The 15,969-nt window shown below is 45.2% G+C and overlaps 1 protein-coding gene across 1 annotated transcript in view; it reads left to right on the top strand.

The window, feature by feature from the left end:
* LOC118936793 (sodium-dependent phosphate transport protein 2B-like) overlaps window positions 1–15,210 on the top strand; it is a 36,414-nt gene extending 21,204 nt beyond the window's left edge. Inside the window, exons 9-14 of the mRNA XM_090188170.1 lie at window positions 4,152–4,272; window positions 5,182–5,349; window positions 9,167–9,283; window positions 9,781–9,905; window positions 10,160–10,360; window positions 12,602–15,210. Of these exons, the coding sequence (XP_090044296.1) occupies window positions 4,152–4,272; window positions 5,182–5,349; window positions 9,167–9,283; window positions 9,781–9,905; window positions 10,160–10,360; window positions 12,602–12,949 (1,080 nt within the window). The 3' untranslated portion in view covers window positions 12,950–15,210. The remainder of the gene's footprint in view (window positions 1–4,151; window positions 4,273–5,181; window positions 5,350–9,166; window positions 9,284–9,780; window positions 9,906–10,159; window positions 10,361–12,601) is intronic.
* Window positions 15,211–15,969: the final 759 nt, after the last annotated feature.

Below are 15,969 nucleotides of genomic sequence, written 5' to 3'. Positions count from 1 at the left end.
CATGTTGCCCAAACATGCTAACAACACACCAAACATAAACCAACATTTTACCCAAACATGTTAACAACACACCAAACATTAACCAACATGTTAACAACACACCAAACATAAACCAACATGTTAACAACACAACACACCAAACATTAACCAACATGTTACCCAAACATGCTAACAACACACCAAACATAAACCAACATGTTACCCAAACATGCTAACAACACACCAAACATAAACCAACACGTTACCCAAACATGCTAACAACACACCAAACATAAACCAACATGTTACCCAAACATGCTAACAACACACCAAACATAAACCAACATGTTACCCAAACATGCTAACAACACACCAAACATAAACCAACATGTTACCCAAACATGCTAACAACACACCAAACATAAACCAACATGTTACCCAAACATGCTAACAACACACCAAACATAAACCAACACGTTACCCAAACATGCTAACAACACAACACACCAAACATAAACCAACACGTTACCCAAACATGCTAACACACCAAACATAAACCAACACGTTACCCAAACATGCTAACAACACAACACACCAAACATAAACCAACACGTTACCCAAACATGCTAACAACACAACACACCAAACATAAACCAACACGTTACCCAAACATGCTAACAACACACCAAACATAAACCAACACGTTACCCAAACATGCTAACAACACAACACACCAAACATAAACCAACACGTTACCCAAACATGCTAACAACACCACACAACACACCAAACATAAACCAACACGTTACCCAAACATGCTAACAACACAACACAACACACCAAACATAAACCAACACGTTACCCAAACATGCTAACAACACCACACAACACACCAAACATAAACGAACATGTTAACCAAACATGCTAACAACACACCGAATATAAACCAACATGTTACCCAAACATGCTAACAACACAACACAACACACCAAACATAAACCAACACGTTACCCAAACATGCTAACAACACAACACAACACACCAAACATAAACCAACACGTTTAATTAACAAACAGGTGAACTACATCAAACATACTCCAACACGCTAACTACACACCAATTACCCAAACATGCTAACAACACACCAAACATAAACCAACATGTTACCCAAACATGCTAACAACACACCAAACATAAACCAACACGTTACCCAAACATGCTAACAACACAACACACCACACCAAACATAAACCAACACGTTACCCAAACATGCTAACAACACAACACAACACACCAAACATAAACCAACACGTTACCCAAACATGCTAACAACACAACACACCACACCAAACATAAACCAGCATGTTACCCAAACATGTTAACAACACAACACACCGAACATAAACCAACATGTTAACAACACACCACACCAAACATAAACCAACATGTTACCCAAACATGCTAACAACACACCAAAAATAAACCAACATGTTACCCAAACATGTTAACAACACAACACACCGAACATAAACCAACATGTTACCCAAACATGCTAACAACACAACACACCAAACGTAAACCAACATGTTACCCAAACATGCTAACAACACACCGAACATAAACCAACATGTTACTCAAACATGCTAACAACACACCAAACATTAACCAACATGTTACCCAAACATGCTAACAACACACCAAACATAAACCAACATTTTACCCAAACATGTTAACAACACAACACACCGAACATAAACCAACATGTTAACAAAACAACACACCAAACATAAACCAACATGTTACCCAAACATGCTAACAACACACTAAACATAAACCAACACGTTACCCAAACATGCTAACAACACACCAAACATAAACCAACATGTTACCCAAACATGCTAACAACACACCAAACATAAACCAACATGTTACCCAAACATGCTAACAACACACCAAACATAAACCAACATGTTACCCAAACATGCTAACAACACACCAAACATAAACCAACATGTTACCCAAACATGCTAACAACACAACACACCAAACATAAACCAACACGTTACCCAAACATGCTAACAACACAACACACCCCACCAAACATAAACCAACACGTTACCCAAACATGCTAACAACACAACACACCACACCAAACATAAACCAACACGTTACCCAAACATGCTAACAACACAACACACCACACCAAACATAAACCAACACGTTACCCAAACATGCTAACAACACAACACACCACACCAAACATAAACCAACACGTTACCCAAACATGCTAACAACACAACACAACACACCAAACATAAACCAACACGTTTAATTAACAAACAGGTGAACTACATCAAACATACTCCAACACGCTAACTACACACCAATTACCCAAACATGCTAACAACACACCAAACATAAACCAACATGTTACCCAAACATGTTAACAACACACCAAACATAAACCAACATGTTACCCAAACATGCTAACAACACACCAAACATAAACCAACATGTTACCCAAACATGCTAACAACACAACACACCGAACGTAAACCAACATGTTACCCAAACATGCTAACAACACACCAAACATAAACCAACATGTTACCCAAACATGCTAACAACACAACACACCGAACGTAAACCAACATGTTACCCAAACATGCTAACAACACAACACACCGAACATAAACCAGCATGTTACCCAAACATGTTAACAACACAACACACCAAACGTAAACCAACATGTTAACAACACAACACACCGAACATAAACCAACACGTTACCCAAACATGTTAACAACACAACACACCGAACATAAACCAACATGTTACCCAAACATGCTAACAACACAACACACCAAACGTAAACCAACATGTTACCCAAACATGCTAACAACACACCGAATATAAACCAACATGTTACCCAAACATGCTAACAACACACCAAACATTAACCAACATGTTACCCAAACATGCTAACAACACACCAAACATAAACCAACATTTTACCCAAACATGTTAACAACACACCAAACATTAACCAACATGTTAACAACACACCGAACATAAACCAACATGTTAACAACACAACACACCAAACATAAACCAACATGTTACCCAAACATGCTAACAACACACCAAACATAAACCAACATGTTACCCAAACATGCTAACAACACACCAAACATAAACCAACACGTTACCCAAACATGCTAACAACACACCAAACATAAACCAACATGTTACCCAAACATGCTAACAACACACCAAACATAAACCAACATGTTACCCAAACATGCTAACAACACACCAAACATAAACCAACATGTTACCCAAACATGCTAACAACACACCAAACATAAACCAACACGTTACCCAAACATGCTAACAACACAACACACCAAACATAAACCAACACGTTACCCAAACATGCTAACAACACACCAAACATAAACCAACACGTTACCCAAACATGCTAACAACACAACACACCAAACATAAACCAACACGTTACCCAAACATGCTAACAACACAACACACCAAACATAAACCAACACGTTACCCAAACATGCTAACAACACACCAAACATAAACCAACACGTTACCCAAACATGCTAACAACACAACACACCAAACATAAACCAACACGTTACCCAAACATGCTAACAACACCACACAACACACCAAACATAAACCAACACGTTACCCAAACATGCTAACAACACAACACAACACACCAAACATAAACCAACACGTTACCCAAACATGCTAACAACACCACACAACACACCAAACATAAACCAACACGTTACCCAAACATGCTAACAACACCACACAACACACCAAACATAAACCAACACGTTACCCAAACATGCTAACAACACAACACAACACACCAAACATAAACCAACACGTTACCCAAACATGCTAACAACACAACACAACACACCAAACATAAACCAACACGTTACCCAAACATGCTAACAACACACCGAACATAAACCAACACGTTACCCAAACATGCTAACACCACACCAAACATAAACCAACACGTTTAATTAACAAACAGGTGAACTACATCAAACATACTCCAACACGCTAACTACACACCAATGCATCAACACGCTAACTACACACCAATGCATCAACACTTGTGTGTGTTCCAGACCCTGAGGAATGAGACGGTCCCCGGGCCAGAGAACTGCACCTCCCCAGCCCTCTGTTGGTGTTCCCAGGACCTCTGCTACACTCTGCATAACATCTCAGAGACCTACAACATACAGACATGTACGTACACAGTCAACAAACAGGAAACACTGTTCCCATGACAACTACCGTCTGTCTCCAATGACCCTATACCCTGACTAGGGCCAATGGGGCTCTGGTCTAAAGTAGTGCACTATATAGGGAATAGGGCTCTGGTCTAAAGTAGTGCACTATATAGGGAACAGGGTTTCATAGGGCTCTGGTCTGAAGTAGTGTACTATATAGGGAATAGGGTTTCATAGGGCTCTGGTCTAAAGTAGTGCACTATATAGGGAATAGGGTTCCATAGGGCTCTGGTCTAAAGTAGTGTACTATATAGGGAATAGGGTTCCATAGGGTTCTGGTCTAAAGTAGTGCACTATATAGGGAATAGGGTTCCATAGGGTTCTGGTCTAAAGCAGTGTACTATATAGGGAATAGGGTTCCATAGGGTTCTGGTCTAAAGTAGTGTACTATATAGGGAATAGGGTTCCATAGGGTTCTGGTCTAAAGTAGTGTACTATATAGGGAATAGGGTTCCATAGGGCTCTGGTCTAAAGTAGTGCACTACATAGGGAATAGGGTGCCATTTGGAATGCTACCATGTGTCATCTTTCCACCTTTCACACGGAGTCTTCAAATACTGTAGATACTTTTATCACCATTTATATTCTGTCTCTGTGTGTCTGTGTCTGTGTGTGTCTGTGTGTGTGTGTGTGTGTGTGTGTGTGTGTGTGCGCGCGTGCGTGTGTGTGTGCGTGTGTGTGTGCGTGTGCACGTGCGTGTGTGTGTGTGTGTGTGCGTGTGCGTGTGTGTCTGTGTGTGTGTGTCTCTGTGTGTGTTCTCCCTCCCCAGGTAATATGTGTTCTCCCTCCCCAGGTAATGTGTGTTGTCCCTCCCCAGGTAATGTGTGTTCTCCCTCCCCAGGTAATGTGTGTTGTCCCTCCCCAGGTAATCATATCTTTGTGAACGTGGACCTGTCTGACCTGGCGATAGGCCTGATCCTGCTGGCTCTGTCTCTCCTGGTGCTGTGTTCCTGTCTCATCCTCATCGTCAAGCTGCTCAACTCCATGCTGAAGGGTCAGGTGGCCGTGGTCATCAAGAAGGTGCTCAACACAGGTGAGACAGAGGGGGAGGAGGAAGAGGAGTGAGGAAGAGGAGAGAGGATGAGGGCAATGGTGGTGATGGTGATGATGATGGTGATGGTGATTATGGTGAGGATGATGATGATTATTATGGTGAGGATGATGATGGTGAGGGTGATGATGGTGATGATGATGATGGTGATGATGGGGATGATGGTGGTGGTGAAGATGATGGTGATGATGATGATGGTGATGATGATGATGATGGTGGTGGTGGTGGTGATGATGATGATGATGATGATGGTGGTGATGATGATGATGATGATGATGATGGTGGTGGTGATGATGATGGTGGTGGTGATGATGATGGGGATGATGATGATGATGATGGTGACACCCATCTGCCTATTCTCTTTTTTTACACCCTTTTTCTCCCGAATTTCGTGGTGTCCAATTGTTAATAGCTACTATCTTGTCTCATCGCTACAACTCCTGTACGGGCTCGGGAGAGACGAAGGTCGAAAGTCATGCGTCCTCCGATTACACAACCCAACCGAGCCGCACTGCTTCTTTAACACAGCGCGCATCCAACCCGGAAGCCAGCCGCAACAATGTGTCGGAGGAAACACCGTGCACCTGGCAACCTTGGTTTAGATTGGCCCGTTATCAAAATGGACAGCAAGACGTGTCATCCGCATGCACTCGAATAGCGAATGGAGGCAGCTTTCCCGCTTTTCAATCGTGCCGGTTTTACAGCAGAGCAACGCTTCATGTGAGCAGAAATACATACAGTAGCAGTAGAAGGCGGGATTCCTCCTCTTTTTAGTAGCAACCATCAAAACTCTCCTTTCACACGGGATTGAAGTGTCTGGGTTTTTGTTGTTTTTGTTGTTTTTGTTACTCCTGTTGCTCTGTATGTTCCATTTCTCCAAATCTCAAATTTTAAAGTTAAGGGTTAAGGTTTGGCATTCATTCTGAATGGTTAAGGTAAGGGTTAAGGTTTGGCATTCATTCTGAATGGTTATGGTAAGGGTTAAGGTTAGGCATTCATTCTGAAGGGTTAAGGTAAGGTTAGGCATTCATTCTGAATGGTTATGGTAAAGGTTAAGGTTAGGCATTAACTCTGAAGGGTTAAGGTAAGGTTAGGCATTCATTCTGAATGGTTATGGTAAAGGTTAAGGTTAGGCATTAACTCTGAAGGGTTAAGGTAAGGGTTAAGATTAGGGATAAATAAAAAACACAACTGTCCACAACTGGAATCAAACACACAACCGTCTGATCCAGAGTGCTGTAACCCTCCACCATCCCTGTCCACAACACACAACCTTCTGATCCAGAGTGCTGTAACCCTCCACAACACACAACCGTCTGATCCAGAGTGCTGTAACCCTCCACCATCCCTGTCCACAACACCCAACCTTCTGATCCAGAGTGCTATAACCCTCCACCATCCCTGTCCACAACACCCAACCTTCTGACCCAGAGTGCTATAACCCTCCACCATCCCTGTCCACAACACCCAACCTTCTGATCCAGAGTGCTGTAACCCTCCACCATTCCTGTCCACAACACACAACCTTCTGATCCAGAGTGCTGTAACCCTCCACAACACACAACCGTCTGATCCAGAGTGCTATAACCCTCCACCATCCCTGTCCACAACACACAACCTTCTGATCCAGAGTGCTATAACCCTCCACCATCCCTGTCCACAACACCCAACCTTCTGATCCAGAGTGCTGTAACCCTCCACCATTCCTGTCCACAACACACAACCTTCTGATCCAGAGTGCTGTAACCCTCCACAACACACAACCGTCTGATCCAGAGTGCTATAACCCTCCACCATCCCTGTCCACAACACACAACCTTCTGATCCAGAGTGCTATAACCCTCCACCATCCCTGTCCACAACACCCAACCTTCTGATCCAGAGTGCTATAACCCTCCACCATCCCTGTCCACAACACACAACCGTCTGATCCAGAGTGCTGTAACCGTCCACAACGCACAACCGTCTGATCCAGAGTGCTGTAACCCTCCACCATCCCTGTCCACAACACCCTAGAAATAAAAAACCAAGTAGCACTCACTGTTGCAACAGTGAAGGCGTCTTCGGGACATGGATAGACGTTCAATTTCGACGTCAATCTTGAACGAACTGTCTGCCGGAAAACATCGATAGTAGCTTATTTTCACTTCTAATGAAACATATTTAATTAAACTGTGGACAGCCCCCACAGTGGACAAAAACATAGACCAGATCTACCGCTCCTTAGACTTGCTTTCAATGAAAATGTGAGATCTATAACACACATTTCTATGTGAATTTGGTCAAGTTGCCCAAAAAGATACATGTTGCAGCTTTAAAAGCATAATACTGTTTCAGTGATAAGGGTTTGATGTGATTTTTGATTCTATTTGCATTGATGTCAGAGCGGTTAAAGGGACAGTAGAGCCCTGAGTACCAGACCATTAGGACCTGATGGAGGGACAGTAGAGCTCTGAGTACCAGGCCATTAGGACCTGATGGAGGGACAGTAGAGCCCTGAGTACCAGGCCATTAGTGAACTGATGGAGGGACAGTAGAGCCCTGAGTACCAGGCCATTCGGACCTGATGGAGGGACAATAGAGCCCTGAGTACCAGGCCATTAGGACCTGATGGAGGGACAATAGAGCCCTGAGTACCAGACCATTCGGACCTGATGGAGGGACAATAGAGCCCTGAGTACCAGGCCATTAGTGAACTGATGGAGGGACAGTAGAGCCCTGAGTACCAGGCCATTGGGACCAGATGGAGGGACAATAGAGCCCTGAGTACCAGGCCATTAGGACCTGATGGAGGGACAATAGAGCCCTGAGTACCAGGCCATTAGGACCTGATGGAGGGACAATATAGCCCTGAGTACCAGGCCATGAGGACCTGATGGAGGGACAATAGAGCCCTGAGTACCAGACCATTAGGACCTGATGGAGGGACAATAGAGCCCTGAGTACCAGGCCATTAGTGAACTGATGGAGGGACAGTAGAGCCCTGAGTACCAGGCCATTGGGACCAGATGGAGGGACAATAGAGCCCTGAGTACCAGGCCATTAGGACCTGATGGAGGGACAATAGAGCCCTGAGTACCAGGCCATTAGGACCTGATGGAGGGACAATATAGCCCTGAGTACCAGGCCATGAGGACCTGATTGGAGGGACAATAGAGGCCTGAGTACCAGACCATTAGGACCTGATGGAGGGACAGTAGAGCCCTGAGTTTTTTATTTATTTATTTTTTTATTTTACCTTTATTTAACCAGGCAAGTCAGTTAAGAACAAATTCTTATTTTCAATGACGACCTGAGTACCAGGCCATTGGGACCAGATGGAGGGACAATAGCAGACTATTAGGACTGGATGGAGGTACAGCAGAGCCCTGAGTACCAGGCCAATAGGACCTGATGGAGGGACAGAAGAGCCCTGAGTACCAGGCCATTAGCAAACTGATGGAGGGACAGGAGAGCCCTGAGTACCAGACCAGTAGCAAACTGATGATACCTATCCAATCAATCCTAAAGTAGAGCCACAGAAATAGAATGTACAACACAACGTTGACTTTGACATTGACTGGGAATATCTGTTCTAGTGATTCTATGTCTATGAATAGATAGCCTAATTGCTCAGAAATTACAGGATAGGTTCCCCCAAATATGTCCGGAAGACATATTTCACTTTGTATTTAACCAGGAAAACCCTCGAGGTTAGAAACCTATTTAGTGAAGGTACCAGGACATACAGTATGCACAGACCGTCATGCTCACAGGGATGTAGAAATGATTATTTGTGTATGTGTGTGTATATGTGTAGATTTCCCGTTCCCCTTCGGCTGGGTGACTGGTTACATCGCCATCCTGGTCGGAGCTGGAATGACCTTCATCGTCCAGAGTAGTTCTGTCTTCACCTCCGCTATCACTCCACTCGTTGGTGAGTCTCCTTTCCCTCCCTCCCTCCCTCCCTCCCTCCCTCCCTCCCTCCCTCCCTCCCTCCCTCCCCCTCTCGTCTTCTCTTGTCTTCTCCCCTCCCCTCCCCTCTCTTCCTCCTCTCCTCTCCTCTCTTCCTCCTCTCCTCTCCTCTCCTCTCCTCTCCTCTCCTCCTCTCTTCTTCCTCTCCTCTTCTCTTCTCTTCTTCCTCTCCTCTTCTCTTCTTCCTCTCCTCTTCTCTTCTCTCCTCTTCTCCTCCTCTCTTCCTCCTCTCCTCTCCTCTCCTCTCCTCTCCTCTCCTCTCCTCTCCTCCTCTCTTCTTCCTCTCCTCTTCTCTTCTTCCTCTCCTCTTCTCTTCTCTTCTCTCCTCTTCTCCTCCTCTCCTCCTCCCTTCCTCTCTTCTCTTCTCCCCTCCCCTCCTATTCTCCTCTCTATGGTAAATGTATCTACAGGTTATGTCATGTGTATGTGTATGGTAATAAGTGTTCCCCTCGTGTGTAGGTATTGGTGTGATCAGCATCGAGAGGGCGTACCCTCTGTCGCTAGGGGCCAACATCGGCACGACGACCACGGCTATACTGGCAGCCATGGCAGCACCTGGAGACACACTGGCCAACGCTCTACAGGTCAGACACACACACACACACACACACACACACGCACACACGCACACACACACCCTACCCTACCACATAGCAAGGCAGCAACACATAACAACATAGCAAGGCAGCAACACATGACAACATAGCAAGGCAGCAACACATGACAACATAGCAAGGCAGCAACCCATGATCCTAATGGCCTGGTACTCATGGCTCTACAGTCCCTCAATCCATTCCCAGATCAGGGCTCGACACTCATCCCTCCCTCCCTTCCCCAGATCGCTCTGATTCACTTCGTGTTCAACGTGTCTGGTATCATCTTGTGGTATCCAATCCCCTTCACCCGTATCCCCATCCGATTGGCTAAGGCCCTGGGTGACATCACGGCAGAGTATCGCTGGTTCGCCGGCGTCTACATCATTTCCTGCTTCTTTCTCCTGCCCCTCTTCGTCTTCGGCCTATCGATGGCCGGCTGGAAGGTGAGTGATTGGTTGATTGGTGGATGGATGGATGGGTGGAGTGATGGATTGATGGAGGGGTGGTTGGAAGGGTGATTGATTGACTGACTGAGTGATTGATAGTCGATGCGTGAGTGGTTGATTGATTTTTTGTTTAATTTATTTTTACTTAGCCTTTATTTAACAACAGGAAAGTCAGTAGACGGCCAAAAGGCAAAAGGCCCCCTGTGGGGAGGGGGGCTGGGATGAAAAATACAACATAAAACATAAAATATATAGGACAAAACACACATCACGACAAGAGAGACACCACAACACTACACAAAGTGAGACCTAAGACGACGACATAGCAAGGCAGCAACACATGACAACATAGCAAGGCAGCAACACATGACAACACAGCAAGGCAGCAACACATGACAACACAGCAAGGCAGCAACACATGACAACACAGCAAGGCAGCAACACATGACAACATAGCAAGGCAGCAACACGTGACAACATAGCAAGGCAGCAACACATGACAACATAGCAAGGCAGCAACACGTGACAACATAGCAAGGCAGCAACACATGACAACACAGCAAGGCAGCAACACATGACAACATAGCAAGGCAGCAACACATGACAACACAGCAAGGCAGCAACACATGACAACATAGCAAGGCAGCAACACGTGACAACATAGCAAGGCAGCAACACATGACAACATAGCAAGGCAGCAACACGTGACAACATAGCAAGGCAGCAACACATGACAACACAGCAAGGCAGCAACACATGACAACATAGCAAGGCAGCAACACATGACAACATAGCATGGCAGCAACACATGACAACATAGTAAGGCAGCAACACATGACAACATAGCAAGGCAGCAACACATGACAACATAGCAAGGCAGCAACACATGACAACACAGCTAGGTAGCAACACAACATGGAAGCAGCACAAAACATGGTACAAACATTATTGGGCCCAGACAACAGCACAGAGGGAAAGAAGGTAGAGACAACAATACATCACGCAAAGCAGCCACAACTGTCAGTAAGAGTGTCCATGATTGAGTCTTTGAATTAAGAGATTGAGATAAAACCATCCAGTTTGAGTGTTTGTTGCAGCTCGTTCCGGTCGCTAGCTGCAGCGAACTGAAAAGAGGAGCGACCCAGGGACGTGTGTGCTTTGGCAACCTTTAATAGAATGTGACTGGCAGAACGGGTGTTGTATGTGGAGGATGAGGGCTACAGTAGATATTTCAGATAGGGGGAGTGAACGGGTGTTGTATGTGGAGGATGAGGGCCGCAGTAGATATCTCAGATAGGGGGGAGTGAGGCCTAAGAGGGTTTTATAAATAAGCATCAACCAGTGGGTCTTGCGACAGGTATACAGAGATGACCAGTTTACAGAGGAGTATAGAGTGCAGTGATGTGTCCTATAAGGAGCATTGGTGGCAAATCTGATGGCCGAATGGTAAAGAACATCTAGCCGCTCGAGAGCACCCTTACCTGCCGATCTATAAATTACGTCTCCGTAATCTAGCATGGGTAGGATGGTCATCTGAATCAGGGTTAGTTTGGCAGATTAGTTTGGATTGGTCATTTGATTGAAAGGAAGCTTCTCTCCTTGTCAACTCCACTAAGTCCACCTGTAAAACAGTTATTCCTGCCTCTCTGGACCCACTCCTTAGAACCCTGGGACCGCGTGGTCGCCGTGGTAGCAGCCAAATAACCTGTAAAACTGTTCTTCCTGCCTCTCTGGACCCACTCCTTAGAACCCTGGGACCGCGTGGTCGCCGTGGTAGCAGCCAAATAACCTGTAAAACTGTTCTTCCTGCCTCTCTGGGCCCACTCCTTAGAACCCTGGGACCGCGTGGTCGCCGTAGTAGCAGCCAAATAACCTGTAAAACTGTTCTTCCTGCCTCTCTGGGCCCACTCCTTAGAACCCTGGGACCGCGTGGTCGCCGTGGTAGCAGCCAAATAACCTGTAAAACTGTTCTTCCTGCCTCTCTGGACCCACTCCTTAGAACCCTGGGACCGCGTGGTCGCCGTGGTAGCAGCCAAATAACCTGTAAAACTGTTCTTCCTGCCTCTCTGGACCCACTCCTTAGAAACCTGGGACCGCGTGGTCGCCGTGGTAGCAGCCAAATAACCTGTAAAACCGTTCTTCCTGCCTCTCTGGACCCACTCCTTAGAACCCTGGGACCGCGTGGTCGCCGTGGTAGCAGCCAAATAACCTGTAAAACTGTTCTTCTTCTCTCGCCAGGTGCTGGTTGGTGTGGGCGTTCCCATAGTGGCCCTGTTGATCATCATCATTATAGTGAACGTGCTTCAGGCACGGCTACCCAGCTGTCTCCCCGCGGTACTGCACTCCTGGGACTTCCTGCCTCTCTGGACCCACTCCTTAGAACCCTGGGACCGCGTGGTCGCCGTGGTAGCCGCCAAATGCTGCTGCTGCAAGTGTTGCCAGACCGGACCGGAGGAGGAGGAGGAGGAGGAGAAAGGAGGAGGGCATTTCCTGGAGATGTACGACAACCCTGCCATGATGAACAGTGTTGACTGGGGGGAAAAGAGGGAGGACAAAGAGGATGTCTTGAAAGCAACGCAGCTTTGATGCGCCGCGACACTTCGTAACCGCATCGTATAGGCATTATAACCCTGTGATTATGGTCTTATGACTCTTCTATAACATGGTTATAAAGGTGCTATGTAGGGTTACAAAATTCCAATAACTATTCCAAAAATTCCCTGTTGTTTTCCCAGAAATCCTGGTTAGAGGATTCCCAGATTTCCTGGTTATTTCCTCGTAATTCCAGGAATCTTCTAAACAGGATTTCTGGGAGGGGGAAAAAAAACAGGACATTTTGGGGGAAGTTACCGGAATTTTGCAACCCTAGTCCTATGTCATGCTTATGAGATGTTAAACGGTGTTATGTCATATTCCTAGATATCAGTCCGGAGCTACGACCTAGCAGCTCGTAAAAATGGTCGCATATGAACAACATACTAATAATAATAATAATGGATTGGATTTATATTGCGCCTTCTCTATCAACTGAGGGATTCAAAGCGTTTTACATAGTAAAGGGTGAAAACTCACCTCATCCACCACCAATGTGTGGGGGATGCACCGGCAGCCATTTTGTGCCAGAACACATCATCACATCATTTCACCTCTCCACCGTGCTAGCTGATTGTGTGGTGAGCGTTCTGGCACAAAAGGGGGATGATTAGGTGGCCATGATGGAAATGGGTTCCAGGTTGTGAATATAACAGGGACAAACGGAACTTGTATCAGGGACAAACAGGACCTGTAACAGGGACAATAGGACCTGTAACAGGGACAACCGGGACCTGTCCTTAAGACAAACAGGACCTGTAACAGGGACAACAGGACCTGTAACAGGGACAACCGGGACCTGTCCTTAAGACAAACAGGACCTGTAACAGGGACAAACAGGACCTGTAACAGGGACGACAGGACCTGTAACAGGGACGACAGGACCTGTAACAGGGACGACAGGACCTGTAACAGGGACAAACAGGACCTGTAACAGGGACAAACAGGACCTGTAACAGGGACAACAGGATCTGTCCTTAAGACAAACAGGACCTGTAACAGGGACAACAGGACCTGTAAAAGGGACAACAGGATCTGTCCTTAAGACAAACAGGACCTGTAACAGGGACAAACAGGACCTGTAACAGGGACAACCGGGACCTGTAACAGGGACAAACAGGACCTGTAACAGGGACAATAGGACCTGTCCTTAAGACAAACAGGATCTGTCCTTAAGACAAACAGGATCTGTCCTTAAGACAAACAGGATCTGTCCTTAAGACAAACAGGATCTGTCCTTAAGACAAACAGGACCTGTCCTTAAGACAAACAGGATCTGTCCTTAAGACAAACAGGATCTGTCCTTAAGACAAACAGGATCTGTCCTTAAGACAAACAGGACCTGTAACAGGGACAAACAGGACCTGTCCTTAAGACAAACAGGACAAACCGGATCTGTCCTTAAGACAAACAGGATCTGTCCTTAAGACAAACAGGATCTGTCCTTAAGACAAACAGGACCTGTCCTTAAGACAAACAGGATCTGTCCTTAAGACAAACAGGATCTGTCCTTAAGACAAACAGGATCTGTCCTTAAGACAAACAGGATCTGTCCTTAAGACAAACAGGATCTGTCCTTAAGACAAACAGGATCTGTCCTTAAGACAAACAGGATCTGTCCTTAAGACAAACAGGATCTGTCCTTAAGACAAACAGGATCTGTCCTTAAGACAAACAGGATCTGTCCTTAAGACAAACAGGATCTGTCCTTAAGACAAACAGGATCTGTCCTTAAGACAAACAGGATCTGTCCTTAAGACAAACAGGATCTGTCCTTAAGACAAACAGGATCTGTCCTTAAGACAAACAGGATCTGTCCTTAAGACAAACAGGATCTGTCCTTAAGACAAACAGGATCTGTCCTTAAGACAAACAGGATCTGTCCTTAAGACAAACAGGATCTGTCCTTAAGACAAACAGGATCTGTCCTTAAGACAAACCACTCATCATTTTGCTACTTTTATCAGTAGATTTATTCCTTGACTTTTATGAAAATACACATCTGTATAATGAATGTATTAATATTGTGTATTCAGACTATTGTGATGATCGCAACACATCGTTTTAAGGTGTTATCATGATGTAAGTTATTTAAATTAAATATGGTAATTATGCACCCAAGGAGTGGTTGACTGACTGTGATGAATGTACACATCTTTTAGTCATTTATTGTTGAACAGTGTGATTATCTAAGTGTGTTGATGATGTGGGATGATAATATGACACAAAATAAATGGAAATTAATTTGAACAGAAGATATATTTATACATGTTTTACAAGATTATTCATTCATACGAATTGACAAAGCTCTCTGTCTCTCTCTCTCTCTCTCTGCTATCACTCACTCACTCACTCACTCACTCACTCACTCACTCACTCACTCACTCACTCATACATGCATCGAATACAACAGGACCTTACAGGTAGAGAGACCTGCACCGAATACAACACCTGTTGTGAGTGAGTGAGTGAGTGAATGACTGAGTGAGTGAGTAGAATAGAATGCCCACTCAGATCACACCCTGACCAAACAAAACATAGAAACATACAATGCAAACTATGGTCAGGGTGTGACAGGTAAAATATAGGCTATATTTAGAATGTTGTTTGTATGTTCCACTGGTTGCCCTTTTGCCATGGCAACGGGCCAAACATCTTGTTGCTGTGACGACACACTTCGCCTAACAGATAAGGGATTTATCAATGTTCTATTTGTTTTCAAATTCTTTGTGAGTCTGTCATATGTGTCTCTAATGTGGACATACATTTGGCAGGAGGTATGGAAGTGAAGCTCAGTTACCACCTCATTTTGTGGGCAGTGAGCACATTGCTTGTCTTCTCTTGAGAGCCATGTCTGCCCCCTCTCTCTCTGTATCCCCCCCTCCCTCTCTCTCTCTACCTCTCTCTCTCTCTGTATCCCCCCCCCTCTCTCTCTCTCTCTCTCTCTCTCTCTCTGTCTCTCTCTGTGTCTCTCTCTGTGTCTCTCTTTCTGTCTCTCTCTCTCTCTCTCTCTC

Source organism: Oncorhynchus mykiss, chromosome 10 (assembly GCF_057628025.1).
Source record: "Oncorhynchus mykiss isolate SJ-2025 chromosome 10, ASM5762802v1, whole genome shotgun sequence".
NCBI classification, from domain to species: domain Eukaryota; kingdom Metazoa; phylum Chordata; class Actinopteri; order Salmoniformes; family Salmonidae; genus Oncorhynchus; species Oncorhynchus mykiss.
This window is presented reverse-complemented; position numbering and strand designations above follow the sequence as displayed.